Source organism: Pteropus medius, unplaced genomic scaffold, assembly GCF_902729225.1.
Source record: "Pteropus medius unplaced genomic scaffold, Ma_sr-lr_union100, whole genome shotgun sequence".
NCBI classification, from domain to species: Eukaryota; Metazoa; Chordata; class Mammalia; order Chiroptera; family Pteropodidae; genus Pteropus; species Pteropus medius.
In genome coordinates, this window is record NW_024352783.1 from 288,626 (window position 1) to 309,867 (window position 21,242).

Below are 21,242 nucleotides of genomic sequence, written 5' to 3' on the forward strand. Positions count from 1 at the left end.
TGTCTTTCTCTATCCAACTCATTTCATTCAGCACAATACCCTCTAGGTCCATCAAGGCAATATCTTTTTCCATCCTCTTCCTTTTAGTCTGTGTGACTTTTAATCTGAAGTGAGTTTCTTGTAGGCAGCATATGTAGGGGTCTTGTTTTCTTATCCATTTAGCCACTCTGTCTTTTGGTTGGAGCATTTAATTCTTTTCCATTGAGGTACTTGTTGATAGGAATGTAGTTATTACCATTCTTTATTACCATTCTGCTTTTAATACATGCTATTTTCTTCTTAAAGAAGTCCCTCCAACATTTCCTGTAATACTGGCTTGGTATTGATAAATTCCTTTAGCTTATTTTTGTCTGAGAAATTCTTTTATCTGTCTTTCAACTCTAAATGATAGCTTTGCTGGATAAAGTATTCTTGGTTGTAGATTCTGGGTTTTCATTATGTCAAATATTTTGTGCCAAGCCCTTCTGTCCTGCATAGTTTCTTTTGAGAAATCAGCTGCCAGTCTTATGGGTGCTCCCTTGTAGGTAACTAACTGCTTTTCCCTTGCTGCTTTTAAGATTCTTTATAACCAGTGTTTTAAACTCTGCATTTGTTAGATTGCTTGACTCCATTATTCCTGGATCTCTGTTCTGTTCTCTCATATGGTTTCTGCTTCTTTGTCTTCCCATTTTGGCTGCCTTTCTGTGTGTTTCTGTGTGCTCAGCAAAGCTCCTAAGTCTCCCGGTCTTCTCAGTGTGGCTTTGTGTAGTAGGTGTCCAGTGGTACAGTCCTGAAAGAGATTCAGCTGTAGGTCAGGTTTAACCCCAACCTGTGTCCCTCCAGGGCCACCTGTTAAGATTCAGCAAGCAATCTCCAGATGCTGTGCTTATAGTTGCCTCAAGAAACCACACCAGAAACCGAGGCCAGCTGCCACCAGTGTGAGTCCTGGCTCTGTTAAGCAAGGAGCACCGGACTCGCCGAGGATACACCTAGATGTGGCTTGGGTGGGGCGTGGATTGGGGGAGGCGGAGTTTCAGGGACTCTTCTGGGCAGAGTATCAGCTGGGTGCTTTGAAAAATACCTCTGCATGGGCCCTACCTCATATCAACTAAATTAGAATATCTGGCATGAGGTACAGACATAAGAACTTTTTGAGAATTCCCCAGCAGATTTTAATGTGCATCTAAGGCTGAGGACTACTGTATTAGGACACCTGTCTCTCTGTCTCTGTCTCTCCCCTGGCTTTATCCACAGTGGGCTGTAGGTATGCAACGACAGAGAAGGAAGTTCTTACAAAAAGCCAGGTAAGATTTGATGGTGTTTCCCACCAGGGGCCAGAATAGTAGCAATGGAGGTAGTAAGAAATGGTCAGATTCCAGTTATGTATTTGAGCCAACAGTACTTGATGATGGCTTAGATATACGTTGTGAGGAGAAGAGAAGTCAAAGTTAACTCAGGGTTGGACCAGGAGATCCTTCACAGTGTGGGCTCTACCCTTACTGTTTGGTCTTTTCCTGCTGCCCACTCCATCCTAAGCTCCAGGCACTCCTATTCTCCCTCTTGCCTTGTTACCAGTATGATCTTGTCCCTTTTTTTCTGGTGAGCTATGCATGCTGAAAACCTGGCAGGTAGATGGAAGTCTTATCAGTCCTCAAAGGCCAAACAAGCACACCTGAACATCTACTTGTAACACTGAACACATTGTATCAAATTATGTTTTAAAGGGTCTGTCTCCACTGCTGAAATAGTTTATTGGTCTATACAAGAAGGAAAGAACTTAGCTCTGGGAATTGGACAGAAGTTTGAATCACAGCTTACCTAGATCCTAGTTATACGATACAGAACAAGTTACTGCACCTCTTAGCTTCACTTTCCACTAACTTACAGGACTGTTGAAAAGACTGGATGCAAGGTGCAGTAGTAATAGGGACAAATTATCAAGCGAGCTTTATTTATTTTGGTTTCCTAAGAGCCTGGCCCATTGGTAGGACCAAAGCTAATGTACTAGAGATCACATTACATGGACGGTGGCCATTCCAGATGCCAAGGTCTTCTCTACCTGGAGGTTTCCTACTCCCAGATATTGTCTGAGATGGAAGATGGAAATGCATCAAGTGCACTGGACTGGGAGGTAGGAGCCTGAGGATCTAGTGCTGGCTCTGCCACTGGCATTCTGGGCTGCTTTGCAAGACCTCTCTGAGGCCTTATTTTACTCATCTTTAAAATGAAGAAATACTGTGATTCTCTAATTTGAATTCTCAAATCATGCCTCCTCCCTGGATATAAATCTTCAGTGACTCCCCATTGTCCTCAGAAGACAGTCCCAACCCCTCAGCACAAGACCATCCACATATTTATTTGCATCTTTCAAAAATTATTTCAGGTCTCAAATGTACTGGGCTCTTTCTGCTTCAGGGCTGCCTTGAAAGCTCTTATCTTGATCTGGAACACACCTCTTTCTCTCTTCATCACCTAACTCCTTCAGGTCTCCACTGAACACTCTGCTATACTGCAGCTGCTATAGGAGTCTGGAACTCAGTAGGGACGAGGGTGAAAGATAGAAATCCTGAATTTAAAAGTATGCAGATCATAATTAAAGATATGGGGCTAAATGAGATTACCTAAAAATCCTCTCATTTAAAGAAATGGTTCGTACTTTTTTGAATGCACATCTTCCGAAAAATCAAGTATGCACCTCCAGTATACTATAACAGACATGCACTTTAAAAACATACACAAAGATTGAAATGAAAAAGGATGGAGTTTAAAAATGTATACATAGGAGTTCTAATTAAAATTCGGAAACTTGACTTAAACTGCATAGAGGAGAAGCTGGCAAAGCAGCCACAGAAATAGAGAAAACCAGGCAAGTGGTGTCATAAAAGCAACATGATGTGTTTCAAGGACAATGTGGCCAACTGTGTCAAATGCTGCAGAGATTCATTGGATCTGGCAACCAGGAGGTCATAGTGATTCACGGGATCCTTCCAAGGGCATTTATGGGGAAGAGATGGGAAGGAAGATTGACCAGACAGGGTTGCAGAGTAAACCTGAGTCCAGATCTTTTTCTTGAGCTCAGATACCTCCCTGAGCTTCCCAACTACCTGCTTGGTGCCTCCACTTGGATGCCTCCCAGACATTGTGGAAGCAACATATCCAAAACTGACTTTCTGATCTACCTTTCCCTAGTCTGCCCTTCTTTCAGTTTTTCTCATCTGAATAACAGCACCACCATCCACTCAGGTATATAAGCCAGAAATCTCCCTCTCATTCACCCCTTATGTCCAATCTATCAGTAAGTCCTATCAGCACTATCTTTCAAAATATATTAATTGGACTTTCACCACCCCTTCCATCCTAAGCCAAGCTACCATCACCACCTCGCACATGGACCTCTTTAGTGGCCTCCTGACTGGTCTCCTTGTTGCCATCCTTGCCTTCCTCTGATTGGTTCTTTACATCTTTTAAACATATAAATCAGATCCTAGCACTCTCACTTTAAAAACCTTTCAATGACTTATTGTTGCATTACAAATAAATTCCAAGTGCCTATCTGCGAGGCCTGCACTGACCGTCTGGGACTGCCTAATCATCTACTACCTGTCAGCCACACTGGTTTTGCTTTCTCTAACTCACCCAATTTTCTCCTGCTTCAAGGATTTTGAACTGCTCTTTGGCCTGTTTTGCAAGCTATTCTTTCTGCCTAGAATATACTTCCTTCCCATTTTGTGCAGTTAATTTCAGCTTCAAATGAACTTTCTCTGCAATGTCTTTCCATCTAAAGGGGCAAACCTTCCACTGCCCCAGTTCTGCCGACTCCCTGTTCTTTTCCTTTAAGCACAGCACAACTCACAATGGTATATTTGTGTTTAGTTGTTTAAGGTCCACTTCTACTACTAGATGGAAAACTCCATGAGGGAAAGGATGACATCTGTCTTCTTCACAGTTGAATTTCCTTGTAATGTCTGACATATGATCAATACTTGATGAGCACTGGCTTACTAAATAGTGCCCCTTAAATATCTTCCAGTTCTCTACATGCCATGGGTGCTACTCCAGCCTGCCTTGCCACCTTTTCTGCTTAATTCAGAAACTGAAGACTCATTTAGCCCCATACTCCTCCATTCCCCACCTTTGTCTCTTTGTTCACTGTGTTTCTTTCACACAACAGTTTTTTTAAGATCATCTCAAGCACGGTGAAGCATTTTCTGACCCCTAATACATGATTTGAACCCCAAAGTACTGTGTAACTACAGTAGTCCCCCTGTATTCAAGAATACATTCCAAGACCCCAGTATATGCCTGAAATGACAGACAACACTGAACTCTACAAATACTGTTTTTTCCTATACACACATACCCTTGCTGAAGTCTTCATACAGGCTCAATGCTTTCTGACATGACAGGTTGCTAATGGAACGTGTTTTCTGTTCATGTCTTCTACTCACAAATTTCATGCCTTTTCCATCTTATCTAAGAACTTATCATGCACTGTAGCTTTAATTTTTGCAGTCTGAGGTAAAACAGCAAAACAAGCATAAATTCTTCCTTCTTCATAATTTCATGGATAGAGAATTAAAAGATTCATTTTCGATGTAGATCTCTGCAACCTCAGCAAATGTGTTTTTTTCCTTTAAGTCAAGAACTTTCACCTTTTCACTTACAGGAAGCACTTTATAGCTTTTCTTTGACATATCCAAATTGCCAGCATCACTACTCTTGCACTTTGGGACCATTATTAAATATAATAAGGGTTACTTGAACACAAGCACTGCCAAACCACGACAGTCGATCTGATAACTGAGATGGCTACTAAGTGACAAATAGGCTGGTAATGCTGGACAAAGGGATGATTCACATTCTGGTAGGACAGAGTGGGACAGCGAGATTTCATCACACTACTCAGAACAGCGCACCATTTAAAACTTATGAATTGTTTCTTTCTGGAATTGTCTATTTAGTATTTCTGGACCACAGTTAATTGTAGGTAACTGAAACTGCACAAAATGAAATCGTGGATAGTAAAACCCCAAATAAGGGAGGACTGCTGTAATGGCACTCCTGTCCTGCCTTGCCTTAACCCTTACCTCTAGAATGAGTGCTCAATAAATTTGTGGAATGACAGGGCTGAAAACTACTACCCTACAGCAATCTTCAAATTCTAGTGGGCATCAGAATCACAAGATGAGCTTATTAGAACACAGATGCCCAGGCCCAAAAGAGGGCTTCAGTAAGAATCTGAATTATTTCAAGCATTCTTTATGACTTTGACGCCCACCAGTTTAAAAACTTTATGACAAGTTAACTAGAAGTGAACAGAATTCCCAGATCCAAAGCTCACTGATTCAATCTGATTAAAGGGAGGGAGTTCAGAGGTTGACAATCCCTACCCTTCCTCCTCCAAAAAGTTATATGAACAAAGACTCAAAAGTTCTTTATTTGCCTTTCTCTTTTAATCCCCTTTCGGCTCCAACTCTCAAAAGAGTACCCAGAAATTAAACACAAGGAAGCTCAAAAAGCCAAGGCAAGCCAGCCCAAGAGTAGAAGGCTCCCTCCCACAGGGGCCACAGTTTGGACGCTAGGGTCTCCACTCAGAGCCTGGTAGTAAAAGCTGGTGCAGAATAAGGTGGTTCCAGAGGCTAGCAGTAACCCCGCCTGAAGGAGATACAAAGAATACAAGCTAGTAAGAAAAGGGCAGAATAAGGAGTGGGTGGGGTTTAGTCGGGGTTAGGCAAGGGGGTAAGATTACCCAGAGAGGCTTTCTGCAATGGGGCACCCCCAACAGGGCCAGGCTGTGTAGGAAGTGGTGTTTGTTGGCCTTGTCAAAGAGCTGTAAGAAAACGAGAAATGGAGGGACGTCCTAAGGAACGCAGGAGCTTGGATCCCGTGGGACAAAGTTCAACCTTCAACTGAAGTCCCAGCTTGCGTCTCCCTCAGGCACCCAAGCCTTAAGCTTGCAGCCCTTGTTGCTCCAAAGAGCCACGCTCCGCCTCTCCCCTACTTCCCCCAGAGACTCCAGACTTTGTGCCCTCATAGACCCGCAGGCACAGTTACTTCACCTCCTTCCCGTAGGCATCCGGGAACCTGGCGCCTGTGGAAAGGAGAGGCAAAGGTTACTAGTCCTAACGCCCTAACATCTGGGAGGACCCAGGAGAACACTGGAGAGAAAGGGCGCCCCCAGGAAGCTTCTGACTGGTGGAAGCACGCATGGGCAGTTCTGGGAACCAATTGGACCAGGCTAACGACTTTAAAAGGTTTAAGGCTTCGTGGGCTGTCTGGTCTATGAGAGCCCCAACACTTCCCATAGACTCCGCCCCTGCACCAGACCTCAAAGGTTGCCCCAACCACAGTCCCAGCTCCATCCCTAGCCCTCTACCGTGTGCCCCGTAGGAGGCCAAGGCTAAGGCCCCAGCTCCGGACAAGGCGCCCAAGCGGCGGAAGGTGGTCCCTGGTCCAGCCATGGTAATGGATAGTCACGCGCAGGGCAAACACCGCCCAGGCCTCCCAAGAGGCCAGCCAATCCTGAGCTCCCATGCAAATAAGGTGCACAGATGCCCAATCCGGGCTGTGTTCATTTCAGCGTCCAGTTCCTCAACCCGTTTACTTGCGCCTTTGTAAAACCTCTGCTGAGTGGCGAAGACGTGTGGCGGGCGGAGAAAGCAGAACCAGTTAGGAGCGGAGGAGCAGAGCAGTGGGGAGGAGGGCTTGATGGGGCGGTATTAGAGGATTTGCGTCACGGATTGGCCCACTTTCCAAGTTGATCGTCTCTTCTAACACCCTCCTCCCATCTCTGGCTAATTTCCAAAGATCCCGGTCCCCAAGCAAAGTTCCGCCCCTTTCTCCACAAGCTCCTCCTTTTCAGCTTTAAACCAGACCTCTCCCAAGCAGAGGCGGCCCCACGGATACCCGTCGCCATTAAACTCCGCCCGCTGTCCATATGGCTCCTCCTCCAGGTCCAAAGGCCCCGCCTTCTTCATATGATGCTCCGCCCCCTGATAGTTCACCCTCCTTCCCTCCCCACTAACCGCGAGAGCCTGGAGGGTGGGAGATAGGGAGGGGGGGAAATGTCTCCACCCCGTCCGAGTCCGCTTCGTCCATCCGTCGGTCTGTCCACTCCCGCCCTCTTGTACCGTCTCCAATCCCCCCACACTCCGGAGGGCGGGCGGGCGGGCAGGCAGGCGCGAGCGAGGGGTGTGCGCCGCTCTCTCTGCAGGGGGCGGGGGAGGCGGCCGCGCGGTGACGCGCGGGGCTGCTGCGGCTGCTCCGCCGGCGGATCATCACTCTCAGGCTGGGATGGACGCGGGGCGGGCGGGCCCTGGCGCGCGGAGCCAGGAGTCCGGGCCTCCCATCTGCTGAGCGTTCCCTGAAGCCTCTTCATTACCCCCTCTTTACCTCCTAGGAGCCGTGCCAGCTCCCACCCCCTCCCTCTGACTCCCCGGACCTCCCACTCCTGCCCGCCCTCGGGATCGACTAGATCCCTCCCCCTCCCCGAGGATTCCGGCTGGATCCCTGCCCCTGCACCGCGGATCCTGCGCTCCTGGGCTCTGGGCTCCTGGGGATTGCCGTGGACTCCACCTCCCGCCCTCGATCTCTTAGGATCCTCCGCTTGTACTGCCCTCTGGTCCCTCGAAACCGGCCCACGGAGCCAGTGGATCCCCAATCCAGTCCTGTCCCGTTGCCCCCACCTGGCTCCGCCGTTCCCACTGCGGGGTTCCCAGTTCTCGGGTTCCTCCTGACCCCATCTCCTACCTCTCCTTTCCCCGGGGATCGACCGGATCCCGGCCCCGCCCCCAGGGGCTGGGGCGATCCTCTTCCCCCGCCGGGTGAGGCGCTGCGGGCGGGGGCTGGGCCTGCGGGACCGCGGGGGCTCAGAGACCGCCGCCCCCTTCCCGAAGCAGGTTCGCCCCCTACTCGGAGCCCTGGATGGAGGCACCACGGCCCCAGGGCTGAGCCAGGTAGGAGCTAAACCGGGCCGGTGGAGGGGACTGCGTGGCGGTCCATTAGGGTCTCCCACTCCCCATCTCTCTCCTTGTTCCTGGTTTCCCCCAGCCTGCTCTGTCTGCGTGTCTCCGCCTAGGGATGCTCTCGCCGTGTCTCTGCGTCTCGGTCTCTTTGTCTCTGCCTCTCTCCAGCCCATGAATGATCCTTTGAATGGGCCCACAGACCCCGTGTGTTCCCATCTTCCCCTCCCCCTCTTTCTCCCCTTCCCGGCCAAGCCATTTTCCCCACTGCAGGAAGAAGGGGGGGCCTGCGGCCTGAGCCCCTGTCCCTCAATTCTCCCAGGCTGGGGGAGCCATGCCTGGGCAGGAATGGAGAGAGCAAGGCAGAGGATGAGGAGGAGGGGGGAGCAAGATGTAGCAGACAGAGATGGAGAGAACAGGGGAGAGAAAATGGGGGAGACAGAGATAGGAAGAGAGGAGAGAGGGAGAGAGAAGTAGAGGAGGCTTGAGGGAGAAATTTGGGGAAGGGATTTGAAGAAGACAGAAAGATGAGAAATACCAAGGAGGGAGATATAGAAGAGAGAGATGAAAAAGACTTGAAGGCGAGAGACTGAAAGCAAGAGCTGATGCTGGCTGGAAGAGGCTGGGAAAAATGCTCTGAGGGAGAGCTATGAAGAGGAGAGAGATGGGGTAGGGGGGCTCCAGTAGGAGAGAAAGAAGAAAAACTGCGAGAGAGAAGGACAGGGGTGACAGAGGCAGACAGACTGTGATAGTGGAAGGGGGAGGGGTGATAAGACTATGGAAGCAGAGCCCAGCCTGGCACGGGCAGAGATCTTGAGGGAGCCAGTCCCAAGCCCCCTCCAGGTGATGGAGGAATAGGAGCTTAAGAAGACCTGAAGAGGGGGAGGGCATGACTGAGTGTGTGTGGTAAGGATTCCTGTGTCCTCATCTCTGGAATAAATTGACACCTGCAGAGAGCCACCCGCGGGCTGGCGCCTGGCTCTGAAAACCCCGAGTCAGCAAAGAGCTCTGGTGGCTGGAGGGGCGGGGGGGCTTGCTGAAATGACTTGAGTGTCTGCCCCTTCAGTCTGATTTCTTCCCTCGTCCTGCTCCTGCTGCCCCGAGCACCCAGGCATCAGAACAGCAACTATGGGGGGCTGGTTAAGTGGAATGGGAGGTGAATAGCTAGGATGGGATGAGAAGAAAGCTGAAGTAGCCCCCAGGACATGGGTCAAAATGCCGAGCATGGAAGAAAAGATGCCTGGGGTCCAAGGCTGTTCAAGACTGGCAGCGGGGCAGTGAGTGGGTGCATCTGATGCCCTCCAAACCCACCTCAGCACCCCTTCTCCTCAGCCAGAGGCCTGGTCAGTAGGACTGGGCTCTGATTGGCCAATAAGGGGCAAGAGGCGGGTCTCTTTGGGTTCTCTTTGCCCTCAATCTCCCGTTCCCCTTAACATATATACTTCTTCCTCTATGCTAAGGTTGGGAGAAACTCTAGCATTCCGACTCATGCCATTGCTCTTATGCCCTGAATGGACCCCATAACCAAGCCAGACCCTTCCCCTCCCCCCCCTTAAAGCTGCAGCCCGTTGCCGAGGTAACATTGCGGGGCAGCATCCCGTCGCCCAGCAACCGGACGCAGGATCACGCATCTGTCCCCGGATTTGCCCCCCAGCATCTCCTCCCTACTCTAGCCCCTGCCTCAAGGCACCTTAACTTCTGAGGGAAGAAATGGAGAGGACCAGGGGAAAAGGGGTCCAGCTGCTGCACAAATCCTTAGAGAATGGGTTGTTGAAAGGAGCCGGTGCTGGGCTTGTGCAGTCCCAAGAAAGGCCCGAGTCTAGCCTGGTTTGGGGGTTCAGTGCGATGAAATTACAGCTCAGGAGTAATTAACACGTATAAACAAACCCGCCACTTCCTGCTAATTAATAACTTGGTATTTTTATTTTCTCTTCCTTGTCTAGCTCATCCCTCCCAGGGAGGTGGGAACTGGGACTCCTGAGTCCCTGAGGAGAACCTGTCTGGGAGGGAAAAAGCAGCTGGAAGAGTGGCCGGTTGGGTCTGGGGAGCTGATTCTTCTTCCCCTCTGGCTATATCCTGAACTTTTACCACCCCCAGCCTCAGACTTTTCTATCTGGGTCCCTGCTGATAGAGGGGGTTGCTGAGGTGGGAGGAGGTGCCAGGGTGCCTGAGGGTGGAAGGAGGGGGGCAACTGGTTTGAATTCCAAGTCACTAACCACTTGTCTCTTCTGTTTCCCCATTCCTTTTTGTCTGCCCCGTCCAATTTCCCTTCCCTTCTTCCACCTACCCTCTGTTTGTTTCTCTCTCCTTATGTATCTTGCCTTTTCCGTCCTTCTCCTGGGTCCAGCCTGAGTTCTTTCTCCCACCTCCTTCCCTTCCCCACCTTCCCCCCCCCAGCTGGAGGAACAGACCCTTCTCTGTCCAGTCCCCAACCCGGGTCCCTCCCTCCCCACCCCCTCTCCCTTCTTTCCTGCCTCCTCTCCTCCTGGGGCAGGGGGCTTCCCTCCTCTCCCCTTCTCTCTCTCTCCGGGGGGGTCAGTCCCCATCAGCATGTGGCTCCTGGTGCTGTATCTGGTGGGGCTGGCGGGGGCTCAACGTGGGGGAGGGGGTCCCGGCGGCGGCGGCGGCAGTGCCCCAGGCAGCCCAGGCCTGGGCCTAGGCAGCCTCGGGGAGGACCGCTTTCCAGTGGTGAACACGGCCTACGGGAGAGTGCGCGGTGTGCGGCGCGAGCTCAACAACGAGATCCTGGGTCCCGTCGTGCAGTTCTTGGGCGTGCCCTACGCCACGCCACCCCTGGGTGCCCGCCGCTTCCAGCCGCCTGAGGCCCCTGCCTCTTGGCCCGGCGTACGCAACGCCACCACCCTGCCGCCCGCCTGCCCACAGAACCTGCATGGGGCGCTGCCCGCCATCATGCTTCCTGTGTGGTTCACCGACAACTTGGAGGCAGCCGCCACCTATGTGCAGAACCAGAGCGAGGACTGCCTGTACCTCAATCTCTACGTGCCCACCGAGGACGGTAAGGGTGCGGGCACCAGGCTGGGCACCCCGTGGACACAACCCACAAACGCACATACAGATCCTCAGGCACTGGCACAGCCCACCTGGGAGCTGGGCTTTGTGCGGACAGCAAGTGGACGGTATGTCCCTGCTGGCTCTGAGTGCCCTCCCAGGGTGGTTCGGGGAGACTCAGGAACAAATCCCAGAAACAGCCACCCCAGAAGTTCTTCGTGCCCACAGAGAGCCATTGGTAAGGTCAGCAGGCACTAGGTTGGACTTACCAACCTGGTTCCCACAGAGGCACACACAGAGTGGCCGCTGAGGGTGATTAGGTGATGGAGGTAGGTATCTATCACCTGCCTAGGACCAACTCCAGCTCTGCCCCACCTCCCATCCCCACCCCTGGGCTTGTCCCTGGCAGAATTTAGCAACATTTATACCTGAAGGACAGCACAGACTCTTCCTTTCCTCCAGGCCAGCACTGCAGACTTCCATCTATCACATCACATCCAGAGCCCCTTACCTGAGCTGAGTGCCTCTTCTCCAGGATGCTGTGTACCCAGACTGCTATACAACCCTGAAGGATCAGGGAAACTCCTTGCCAGGGGCTCCTCCACTCACAGCACAGCCCACTCATCCCCATCAGAACACCTTCCCTGAGGCTCTCCAACTGGCTGTCTTGTCAGTGAACTCTCAGTTCACTACCACTCTGCTCATAGCCCTCAGCTCACTCCCCCCGGACAGTTCTCCACCTGTCAACCTTCAGCACACTGAGATTAATCAGAATATGTTTCAGGGTACCTTCTAGCTGTTTACAACAGGGGTAATCAGCAGAATACCAGCCACCCCAATAGACCATCCTCACAGCCCCCACATTACCCTTTTAATACTCCATGTCACTATTCCAAGACACCCCAACACCTCCACAGAGACCATCCACTCCTACCATACCCCTCACAGGCCATTTTCCAACAACTTAACACACAGTCTTGGTACCCAGGAACCCCTACACACCCAACACCTTCACATGATGTACTCAAGTCCCGCAACAGATAAAGAATATCAACTATTCAACATTCAATTCAGGTCATGTACCCAACCAACCTACACACTGACCGTGTATGCTCTCCAACATCCCATATATATCACAATTCCCAATACCTTCTCACAGCACACACCCCAATACTTCTGTAAAATTGTATATCCTATCACCCATACCTGTGGCTCCCAGTATCTCTGGTTATAGATCATGTGCCCTAGTAACACCCATACATAGATAGACCTTTACCCCAATAACCCTGCACCCTGGACCATGTGCTCCGCCAGGCCACTCATACCACAGTCCCTGTACCCAAAGTTCTCATGTCAATCACAGAACACCTCATGCACCTCAGCCTACCCACATCCTTCCCAACACCTTCCATATGGACCATCCACCCTACATTGCTCATACCAACTATATAACCTAATATCCTAACTACCCCTCTCCATATAAACCATGCCTTATAGTAACCCATACACACAGTGCACCGAAATATCATTCACTCTAATCCCATCCAGATTCCAAGCACCCTAATAGACCATATATCCCAACACCCTCTGCATGAGTGCTATCCACTCCACATTCCCCTGCCTTCTCATGAACCACTTACCACACCCAGCAGGCTCCCTCCTGTGAATTTCTCACTCCAGTGCCTCCACATAGACTGTTTATCTCAAAATTCCACTCCCACATCTTCACGTAGGCTGTCCAACCCAATCTCCCCATCTATTTCATCACCCCCTATGTGAAACATCCACCCAGTGCTTCCCACCAATGGACTGTCTACCCCAAGGCCTCCACACAAATTGTCCACCCTGCCCCCACACCACCCATGCCCACACCTTCTGTATTTTTAACTATTGCTTATTGCAGACCTGCTTGAGGCCTGACACATTCAGGTGATCTCACTGAATCTTCACACCAGCTCTGGAAAGAAAAGGTTGACTCAGGCACACATACACTTAATATTCTCATGAGCACTAATGCCCTGCTGACTTCATCCCCATCCCAATCCTGTCACAGAGACAAACAGGCCCTGATCCTAATCAGTCCCCATGAGGCCATCATTGCCAGTGGGAGAAGCCTTTCAGAGGCTGGACTGGGGCTTACTGACCCATCCTTCCCCCTGCTATTGAGGAGAAACCAGTCAGCCAGGGACCCCCACAGGTCTCTGGGTTTCAGCTCTCCCTGATCAATCTCTCAATCTGAAAGAAACCTGAAGCCAAACTCTAGGCCCGGTCTGAGAACTTTCCTTGACAGTGGGCACACTTTTTGCCTCCCAGCACCTCCTGTCACCTTATGTGTCAGGCAGGCTCAGGGCACTATGTTTCCTATTCCTTATTTGTGGACTGAACCCCCAATTTGGGAGGGGGGCTTTTTGGCATTAGAGCAGGGGTTGGCTAGGGGCTGGTTCCCCTGGTGGGAAATTTACCATTTGGAGGGAGGAGAGCAGGCCTGGGTAAGGGATGAGGTTGGGGGGGAGGGGTGCAGAGGGAAGAGGTGGAGTGGAGGGCAAGACCTGATGACCCCTTTCCCTGCTTCACCCCACATTGGGGAGATGGGGTGAGAAGCCAGGCCTGTGAGTGCGGTTGGAAGAGAAATGCTGACGCTAAGAGGCTGGGTATGTGGGCAGGCAGCCTTAGCTGACCTACCCGCAACCCTCCAGTGGGGAGCTAAGGGCTTCCAGGGGCTGCGAACGTCAGGGGCAGGCTGCCCCCAAGGCCATCCTACCCTCTGCCCTCTAGATTGGTCCAGAGGGAAGCAGAGTCCTTTCTGCTGCAGTTCCTCTTCTCTACAGCTTGGGGAAACAGGGAGGTGCTTGGCTGGCCCTAAAGAGGGCCTACTTGAGTGGTGGCCCACAGTGGCACAGCTGGCCTTGATTTCCTGGGCTCCCTGGAGAGCTTCCCCTCCCCTCCCACCCCACCTCTAACACTGTTTCATTTCCAGCCATTAGCCAACACATCGACAAGCCAAATCCTTTCCAGCCAAGTCAATATGTCTTAAGACAGGCCTCAGCCCACTCAGGCACCCCACCCCCCAAAACCAGCCTTTTCTTTGGGGCATGACTTTTTCCGGGGAGGGGAACAAAATTGGGTTGTAGAAACGTTTTTCTCTTTTCTTGGTTTCTTTTTCTTGCAAACAAATTTTGCTTTTTTTGGCTTATTTTTTCTGCCCCCACCTCCTTTTCTGCTTTCTCTCCTCCTCCCCCATCCACCACCTCCCCAACCCCCCATCTTTCCCCACAAAATTGTCCTTTTTTCTCTGTTTTGTGTTCCCGGTCTTAGGTCCGCTCACAAAAAAACGTGACGAGGCGACGCTCAATCCGCCAGACACAGGTAGATTTAAAAATCCCGCTGCTGCATGTGGTTGCTGATAAGAGGACATTCATGTTCACGGCCCTGTCCCTAACTAAATGCCCCCACAGCCCTCAAGGCCCTCAGTTGTTCTCCCAACTAAAAACGAAAAAGAAAAGAAAAGAAAAATTTGTAATAATTGGAAAAAAGAATTATGAAAGCTTCGAAAGAAATTTGAACAATGTTGGAACCACTAGAAAACCTGTAAGAAAAGCTAAATATGGCAAAAATAACGTGAAAAAAAAAATTGGAATGCCAGGAAAAAAAACACTAAAGAATTGGATAAAATGTTTAGAGTTTGACAGAAATTTGGACTGTTTTGAACCTTGTGAAGTGTAACATTTGAAAAAACAATTTTAATTTGGAACAAAACAAATTCGAAAAAAATTAAGTTGGCAAATTGACACAACCGAAACATTAGAAACCTGTTACAATTTCCAAAAGCCTGTCAGATGTAGAAAATGCAAACATTTGAAGCAAATTAAAGAATTTGGAAATTTTTGAAAACAGGGCCCAATATCTTGAAGTTTCACCACAAAATTTTGAAAAAAAAAAATGCAAAGAACTTTTTTCTTTTTTTCTTTTTTTCCAAAAATGGATCTTTTCTTTTTTTTTTTTCTTTTCTTGTTGAATCAGCCCGGAGAGCTTCTTGCTTTTTGGTTGTTGTTTTTTTCTTTCTTCTTTCTTGATCCTGTTTTTTGTTGTTGGTTTTGAATTCTTGCCCCAGCCACCCTTCCTGTTCTTTCCCTTTCTGACTCCCCTCCCCCTATAATGGGAGTGGAGGTGTTGGGTGGGGAAGAGGAGGTAACTGAGGACCTTTAGGACAGGACCTTGGAGGGAAGGATACTTCAGCCCGAACTGCTGGAAGGCCACTGGAGGTTCAGGAACAAAGGGAAGAACAGGATTTGGGGAGTTCACAGAAGGGGAACTGAGAGGGGAACAGAAGGTGGCAGAGAAGATCCTAAGACACAAGAGACAGAAAGCTGCCTGTGGGGGGTGGTAGGGAGTGTCTTAGTGACCTATTGGTTGACCTGGCTGGAAGAAAGTTTCTGCCAGGTTGAGGGAGGCAGGCAGAGGTATAGAGACCAGCTGTGGAGGCCTAGGGCTGGTTCTTGTTTGCTGAGTGCCCAGGCTGGTCAGAGATTGCAGGTGTCAAGAAAGAGGAAGGCCTGTAGGCCAGAGGTGACCCCAACCCTGGTGCTATGGTGAATCATGGAGGGGCTTCAGGGTACTTGCTATAGCCTTGGGGACTATGACAAGCCCTCTGAGACTCCCACCCTTTTCTGGAGTTAGTCACCCTTCAGTCCAGTCTGGAGTGCCATGTGGCAGTGATTATGGAATTCTTTTGGACATGACAAGAGAGGGATCTGGTGCAGAACCCAGGGCTCAGGTCAGTTTGGTGGGGTCCAAGACTAGAGAGCTGCACCCTGTCTTCATTAAACAGAATCTTTCCTACCCTGCCTCCTTCTGCCACAATAATTAGTCTGGGGGTTGCCATGGTGACTAGGGAGGTGACCTAGAAAGGAATTAGGGCGGGGAGGAGACCAAGCCCCTAGGGACCCTAGGGCCTGGCACCCCCTCAGCCACAGACCAGGCTACCATGTGGAGCTGAGGCCCAAGGCCTAAGTCTGAGGAAAGTCCAGGACCCTCCCAGCATCTTTAGCTCTTAGTGCCAGCCTTGGGAGCTCACTCTTCCTAGGAGCAGGAAGGAGATTTACTGTGCGTGGCGGGGAGGGGGTCCCTGGATCCAGCAGATGCCCTGAGGAGGGCCACCTCCCACCCCTGTCTCTGTTTGGCTTCTTGGAAGCTCTGCCTGGCATTTAGAGAAGTGCTGTGGGGCAGACTGGCAGGAGGTGGGGAGGGACCTTCTGCCAGGGCTAGCTGGGGAGGGAGGAGGGGAATCCGGTCTTGCCCCCCAGGGACAGGAGTGACATGTCCCCTGAGCTCTGGGCTGGTCTTCAGCAGGCCTGGGAGCTAGGCAGTGCTGCTTCTGGTCTCACTATGTCCTTGTTCCCTGCTCCCTGGCCCACCCACCCATCCCCTCCCCACACAGATATCCGGGATTCTGGGAAGAAGCCGGTGATGCTGTTTCTGCACGGCGGCTCCTACATGGAGGGCACTGGGAACATGTTCGATGGCTCCGTCCTGGCCGCCTATGGCAACGTCATTGTAGCCACGCTCAACTATCGTCTTGGGGTGCTCGGTGAGGGTGGGCAGCCAACTCTAGGGGCTGGAGTCTGGGAGCGGGGTGTGATGGGAGGGGTTCCTTTAAGCTCAGCAGCAGCAGAATGGCTTCTGGGCTGGATTGAGCTGCCCAGATAAGGGACAAGATGCTGTAACACCCCCAGAAAGCCTCCCTTTCTTCCTCTACCTCCAGGTTTTCTCAGCACCGGAGACCAGGCTGCAAAAGGCAACTATGGACTCCTGGACCAGATCCAGGCCCTGCGCTGGCTCAGTGAAAACATTGCCCACTTTGGGGGTGACCCCGAGCGTATCACCATCTTTGGGTCTGGGGCAGGGGCCTCCTGTGTCAACCTTCTGATCCTCTCCCACCATTCAGAAGGTACGAGCAATCTCTTCAGCCTTTCTCATACCCCTGAACCTACCAGGTTTTCCTTCTCTCGGGCTGATAGTGCCCAGCCTGAAACCTGCCTGTCCCACCAGGGCTATTCCAGAAGGCCATTGCCCAGAGTGGCACTGCCATTTCCAGCTGGTCTGTCAACTACCAGCCACTCAAGTACACACGACTGCTGGCAGCTAAGGTGGGCTGTGACCGGGAGGATAGTGCTGAAGCTGTGGAGTGTCTCCGCCGAAAGCCTTCCCGGGAGCTGGTGGACCAGGATGTACAGCCCGCCCGGTATGGGTATAGTGGTGGGAGAGGGCTGGGTCCAGGACTTCACTCTCCTTGCTGGTTCCAAGGATGTTGAGGGGGAGAGGTGCCCACAAGCATTTTATTTGGAAAGGAGAGGTGGGCTTCAGGGCTCTCTAGAGGCCCTGCCTTCTTCTCTTGGAAGCCTTCCCTAAGTGGGGTTGCCCAAATAGAGCAAGTATGCACAAGGTGCCAGGAAGTGCTTCAGGGAAGACTTCCCAACAGGCAAGTGCCCTGAAGGACTCATAGATGAGATTTTAACTCTAATCTGTGGAAGAAAGGTCTTTTGGGCGGAGGGCTCACTAGGCTATGAGCCGAGAGGAGGCCAGTGAACAGGTGATGAGACCTTGCCACCTTCTCCCCAGCTACCACATCGCCTTTGGGCCCGTGGTGGATGGTGACGTCGTCCCGGATGATCCTGAGATCCTCATGCAGCAGGGAGAATTCCTCAACTATGACATGCTCATCGGTGTCAACCAAGGAGAGGGCCTCAAGTTTGTGGAGGACTCAGCAGAGAGTGAGGACGGTGTATCCGCCAGCGCCTTTGACTTTACAGTCTCCAACTTTGTGGACAACCTGTATGGCTACCCGGAGGGCAAAGATGTGCTGCGGGAGACCATCAAGTTTATGTACACAGATTGGGCTGACCGGGACAATGGTGAGATGCGACGCAAGACCCTGCTGGCGCTCTTTACTGACCACCAGTGGGTGGCACCAGCCGTGGCCACCGCCAAGCTGCATGCTGACTACCAGTCCCCTGTCTACTTTTACACCTTCTATCACCACTGCCAGGCTGAGGGCCGGCCCGAGTGGGCAGATGCAGCACATGGGGATGAGCTTCCCTATGTCTTCGGTGTGCCCATGGTGGGTGCCACTGATCTCTTCCCCTGCAACTTCTCTAAGAATGATGTCATGCTCAGCGCCGTGGTCATGACCTACTGGACCAACTTCGCCAAGACTGGGTGAGGGCCAGAGGGGCTGGGTGGGCCATCCTGAAAGCCAAGGCACACACACCCTCCATCCTCAGCTCCTTCTTTTTCTCACTCTCTCACAAGGCCATCATCCCTCCATTAATGCACTCTTACTCTTGCCTTCTCGACTCAGACACCTGCTGAATACCTTCTCTGTGCCAGACACTGAGTTGCGTGTTGGAGATTCAGCAGAGTTACAGAGAGGTCCCTGTCCTTTTTGGGGGTGGACTCACTAGGTGGCTTTGGCTCCATATCTGTCTCTCCTTCCCTCCCTTGCCTACCTACCCTCTTTCTTTCTTCCCCCTGTGCTCTGCCCTCTGACTGCTTCCATCTGTGTCTGAGTGTGTGTAAGGATTTGTGTCTGTTTGTCTCTTTATTGCTGTCACTAAGTCTCTCTTAAAATCCATTCATATCTTTCCTTTTCCCTTTGCATTCTTTGATCGGTTTGCTTTTTGCTTGCTGATTTCACCCTGGCTGCCTCTCACGTGTCTTTGTCTCTCTCTTTCTATATGTCTCTATTTCACTCAGTCTCAGCCTCTGCCTCTCTCACTAGCTATCTCTTTGTTGTCTCTGCCAATCTGTCCCTCTGTCATCTCTAGCTGTCTCTGGCAGTCTGTCTCTATCTCTGTTTGTGTCTTTGTCCCTGTCTCTGGTAGTTTCTCTCTTTGTGTTCATCTCTGTCTCTCTGCCTCTTTTTTTCTGACTTTCATTCTTGTCTCCATGGCTCTCAGCATCTCTGTCTGTCCCCTCCCCATTCCTCTCCCACCCTTCCACATCTGTTGGAGCCTCACCCTCACTGCTCCTTTCCCTGCCCTCCTGTGCCCACAGCGACCCCAACCAGCCAGTGCCACAGGACACCAAGTTCATCCACACCAAGCCAAACCGCTTCGAGGAAGTGGTATGGAGCAAGTTCAACAGCAAGGAGAAGCAGTACCTGCACATTGGGTTGAAGCCACGTGTGCGTGACAACTACCGCGCCAACAAGGTGGCTTTCTGGCTGGAGCTTGTGCCCCACCTGCACAACTTGCACACAGAGCTCTTCACCACCACCACACGCCTGCCTCCCTATGCCACGCGCTGGCCGCCTCGCCCACCCCCTGGTGCCCCAGGCACACGCCGGCCCCCACCACCTGCCACCCTGCCACCGGAACCTGAGCCCGAGCCAGGCCCCAGGGCCTATGACCGCTTCCCCGGGGACTCCCGGGACTACTCCACAGAGCTGAGCGTCACTGTGGCTGTGGGCGCCTCCCTCCTCTTCCTCAACATTCTCGCCTTTGCTGCCCTCTACTACAAGCGGGACCGGCGGCAGGAGCTGCGGTGCAGACGGCTCAGCCCTCCAGGTGGCTCAGGCTCTGGTGTGCCTGGTGGGGGCCCCTTGCTCCCCGCCACTGGCCGAGAGCTACCACCAGAAGAAGAGCTGGTGTCACTTCAGCTAAAGCGGGGTGGTGGTGTTGGGGCGGACCCTGCTGAGGCTTTGCGCCCCGCCTGCCCACCCGACTACACCCTGGCCCTGCGCCGGGCACCAGACGATGTGCCTCTGTTGGCCCCTGGGGCCCTGACCCTGCTACCCAGCGGCTTGGGGCCACCACCTCCCCCGCCGCCACCCTCCCTCCATCCCTTTGGGCCCTTCCCTGCCCCTCCTCCCACCGCTACCAGCCACAACAACACACTACCCCACCCCCACTCCACTACCCGGGTATAGGGGGCAGCTTGGGGGGGGCCCTCCTTCCCAGCCCTCCCGCTCGCAGGAAGTGCCACTTGGAAGGCAAGGAAGAGGACTTGGCAACAGGCTTTTCTCTTGTGGAGTTTTCACATGTCGAGAAGCATTAGGTGGAAATGGGTTTCCTCACAGGGATGCGTGTTTCTCCCATGCAGAGAGGCCCATTCTCTTCTCTGGACCTGGGCTTTTGAACAACTGGGGGGGCATTTGTCTCCTCTATTGGGACACCAGTCTTCGATGTGTGGAAGCGTGGAAGAATTTTCCCACGCGAAGGTGTACTTTCTCACTAGGGGGTGTGTTTTCCCATGTGCAGGGTAAGGTTTTTTTTGCCACCCTGGACACATGTTGGCCCCCTCAAAGAATTTCTGTGGGAATTTAAACCTCAGAATCATGTTCCCTCATGCCTTCTCCCATCTATTCCCTTCCCCCTACCCCATGGAGACCCTGGAAGTGGTGTGTTCACATATAGTCACATATAGTGACCCTTGGCCACCAGAAAAGCAAGAGTGGTACCTGGAATGTATTGAGGAAATCATAGCCACCCATTCCCTGCCCCCCCCATCTACCCGGCAGAGCATGTTAAGCCCCCGTGGCACAAGTCAGGTGAAGCGCGTTTTGCTGGGTAAGCCTCACCTTCTACAGATGACAGACACAGAATCCATGCCAGGGGGTTGGGAGATCCATGCATCCCTGTGCTGTTTGGGAACTTGTTTTCCCATGGGTCCAGGGCACATTTCTCCGAGTGGAAACATGTTCTTGCATGTGGATGTGTGTTTTCCCATGCAGATGGTCCCTTTCTTTCCAGCATTTCCCTGCATCCCCCAGCACTTAATGCCTCCTGACACAACAGGTGGAAACAGACTTCAAATTGACAGAAGCTGAGGGGGATGTATAAACCCTGAAGGGAGAGCTCTGCATCTCCTTTCCCCAGAAATGATGGGTTGGGGGTCTGGGGCATGGTATCTGCCTCATACTAGAGGCCATGCATGTTTGACCAAAGCCCTCACTGGGGTCTGAGGATAGCCTTTCCCTCAGTCCTCAGACCATTGCTCATTCGTGCCAAACTGGGTAGCTGAGTTTGGGGGAAAGAAACCCCAAAATGTGCCAAGGATTCCCCAGTCCTGAGGCAGAGCAGGCAGGTAAACGTGGAGGCAGATGGGATATGGGGGAGGGGGAGGGGGAGGTGGCAGCTAAAGGGGTCCCACATGAGTTTATCTTCACCATCTCTCATTCCTCCCTCTCTGTCTCAGTTTTCCTTTCCCCCATTTCTATCTCCCTCTTTGAAGCCACCCAATGTCTGTGTTAGACCAGCTTCTACCCTTAGCTGACCACTCCCTTTGACATGCCTC

General features: G+C 51.9%; 3 protein-coding genes across 5 annotated transcripts; 1 reads left to right on the plus strand and 2 right to left on the minus strand.

The window, feature by feature from the left end:
- Nucleotides 1–720: 720 nt before the first annotated feature.
- LOC120589653 (basic salivary proline-rich protein 2-like) lies at nt 721–8,358 on the minus strand. Of its 2 annotated transcripts, none has more exons than XM_039847204.1 (2): nt 7,005–8,358; nt 721–769 (listed from the first exon to the last, which is right to left on the minus strand). In XM_039847204.1, exons 1-2 carry the CDS (start codon nt 8,114–8,116, stop codon nt 730–732), a joined length of 1,152 nt encoding a protein of 383 aa, XP_039703138.1. In that variant the 5' UTR covers nt 8,117–8,358; the 3' UTR covers nt 721–729. The 2 variants fall into 2 exon arrangements, with proteins under 2 accessions (XP_039703138.1, XP_039703137.1); XM_039847203.1 differs by lacking the exon at nt 721–769 and adding an exon at nt 6,493–6,602.
- Nucleotides 5,393–6,514, minus strand: TMEM256 (transmembrane protein 256). Its single transcript, XM_039847205.1, has 4 exons — nt 6,356–6,514; nt 6,039–6,070; nt 5,729–5,809; nt 5,393–5,634 (listed from the first exon to the last, which is right to left on the minus strand). The coding sequence occupies exons 1-4, from the start codon at nt 6,438–6,440 to the stop codon at nt 5,491–5,493; spliced, it is 342 nt and encodes a 113-aa protein (XP_039703139.1). The 5' UTR covers nt 6,441–6,514; the 3' UTR covers nt 5,393–5,490.
- A 2,088-nt stretch (nt 8,359–10,446) lies between the features above and the next one.
- On the plus strand, nt 10,447–20,393 carry LOC120589655 (neuroligin-2). Of its 2 annotated transcripts, XM_039847206.1 has the most exons (7): nt 10,447–10,956; nt 14,265–14,315; nt 16,387–16,536; nt 16,711–16,896; nt 16,998–17,190; nt 17,568–18,164; nt 19,002–20,393. In XM_039847206.1, exons 1-7 carry the CDS (start codon nt 10,491–10,493, stop codon nt 19,873–19,875), a joined length of 2,517 nt encoding a protein of 838 aa, XP_039703140.1. In that variant the 5' UTR covers nt 10,447–10,490; the 3' UTR covers nt 19,876–20,393. The 2 variants fall into 2 exon arrangements, with proteins under 2 accessions (XP_039703140.1, XP_039703141.1); XM_039847207.1 differs by lacking the exon at nt 14,265–14,315 and having other exon boundaries at nt 10,475–10,956.
- The last annotated feature ends 849 nt before the right edge of the window (nt 20,394–21,242 follow it).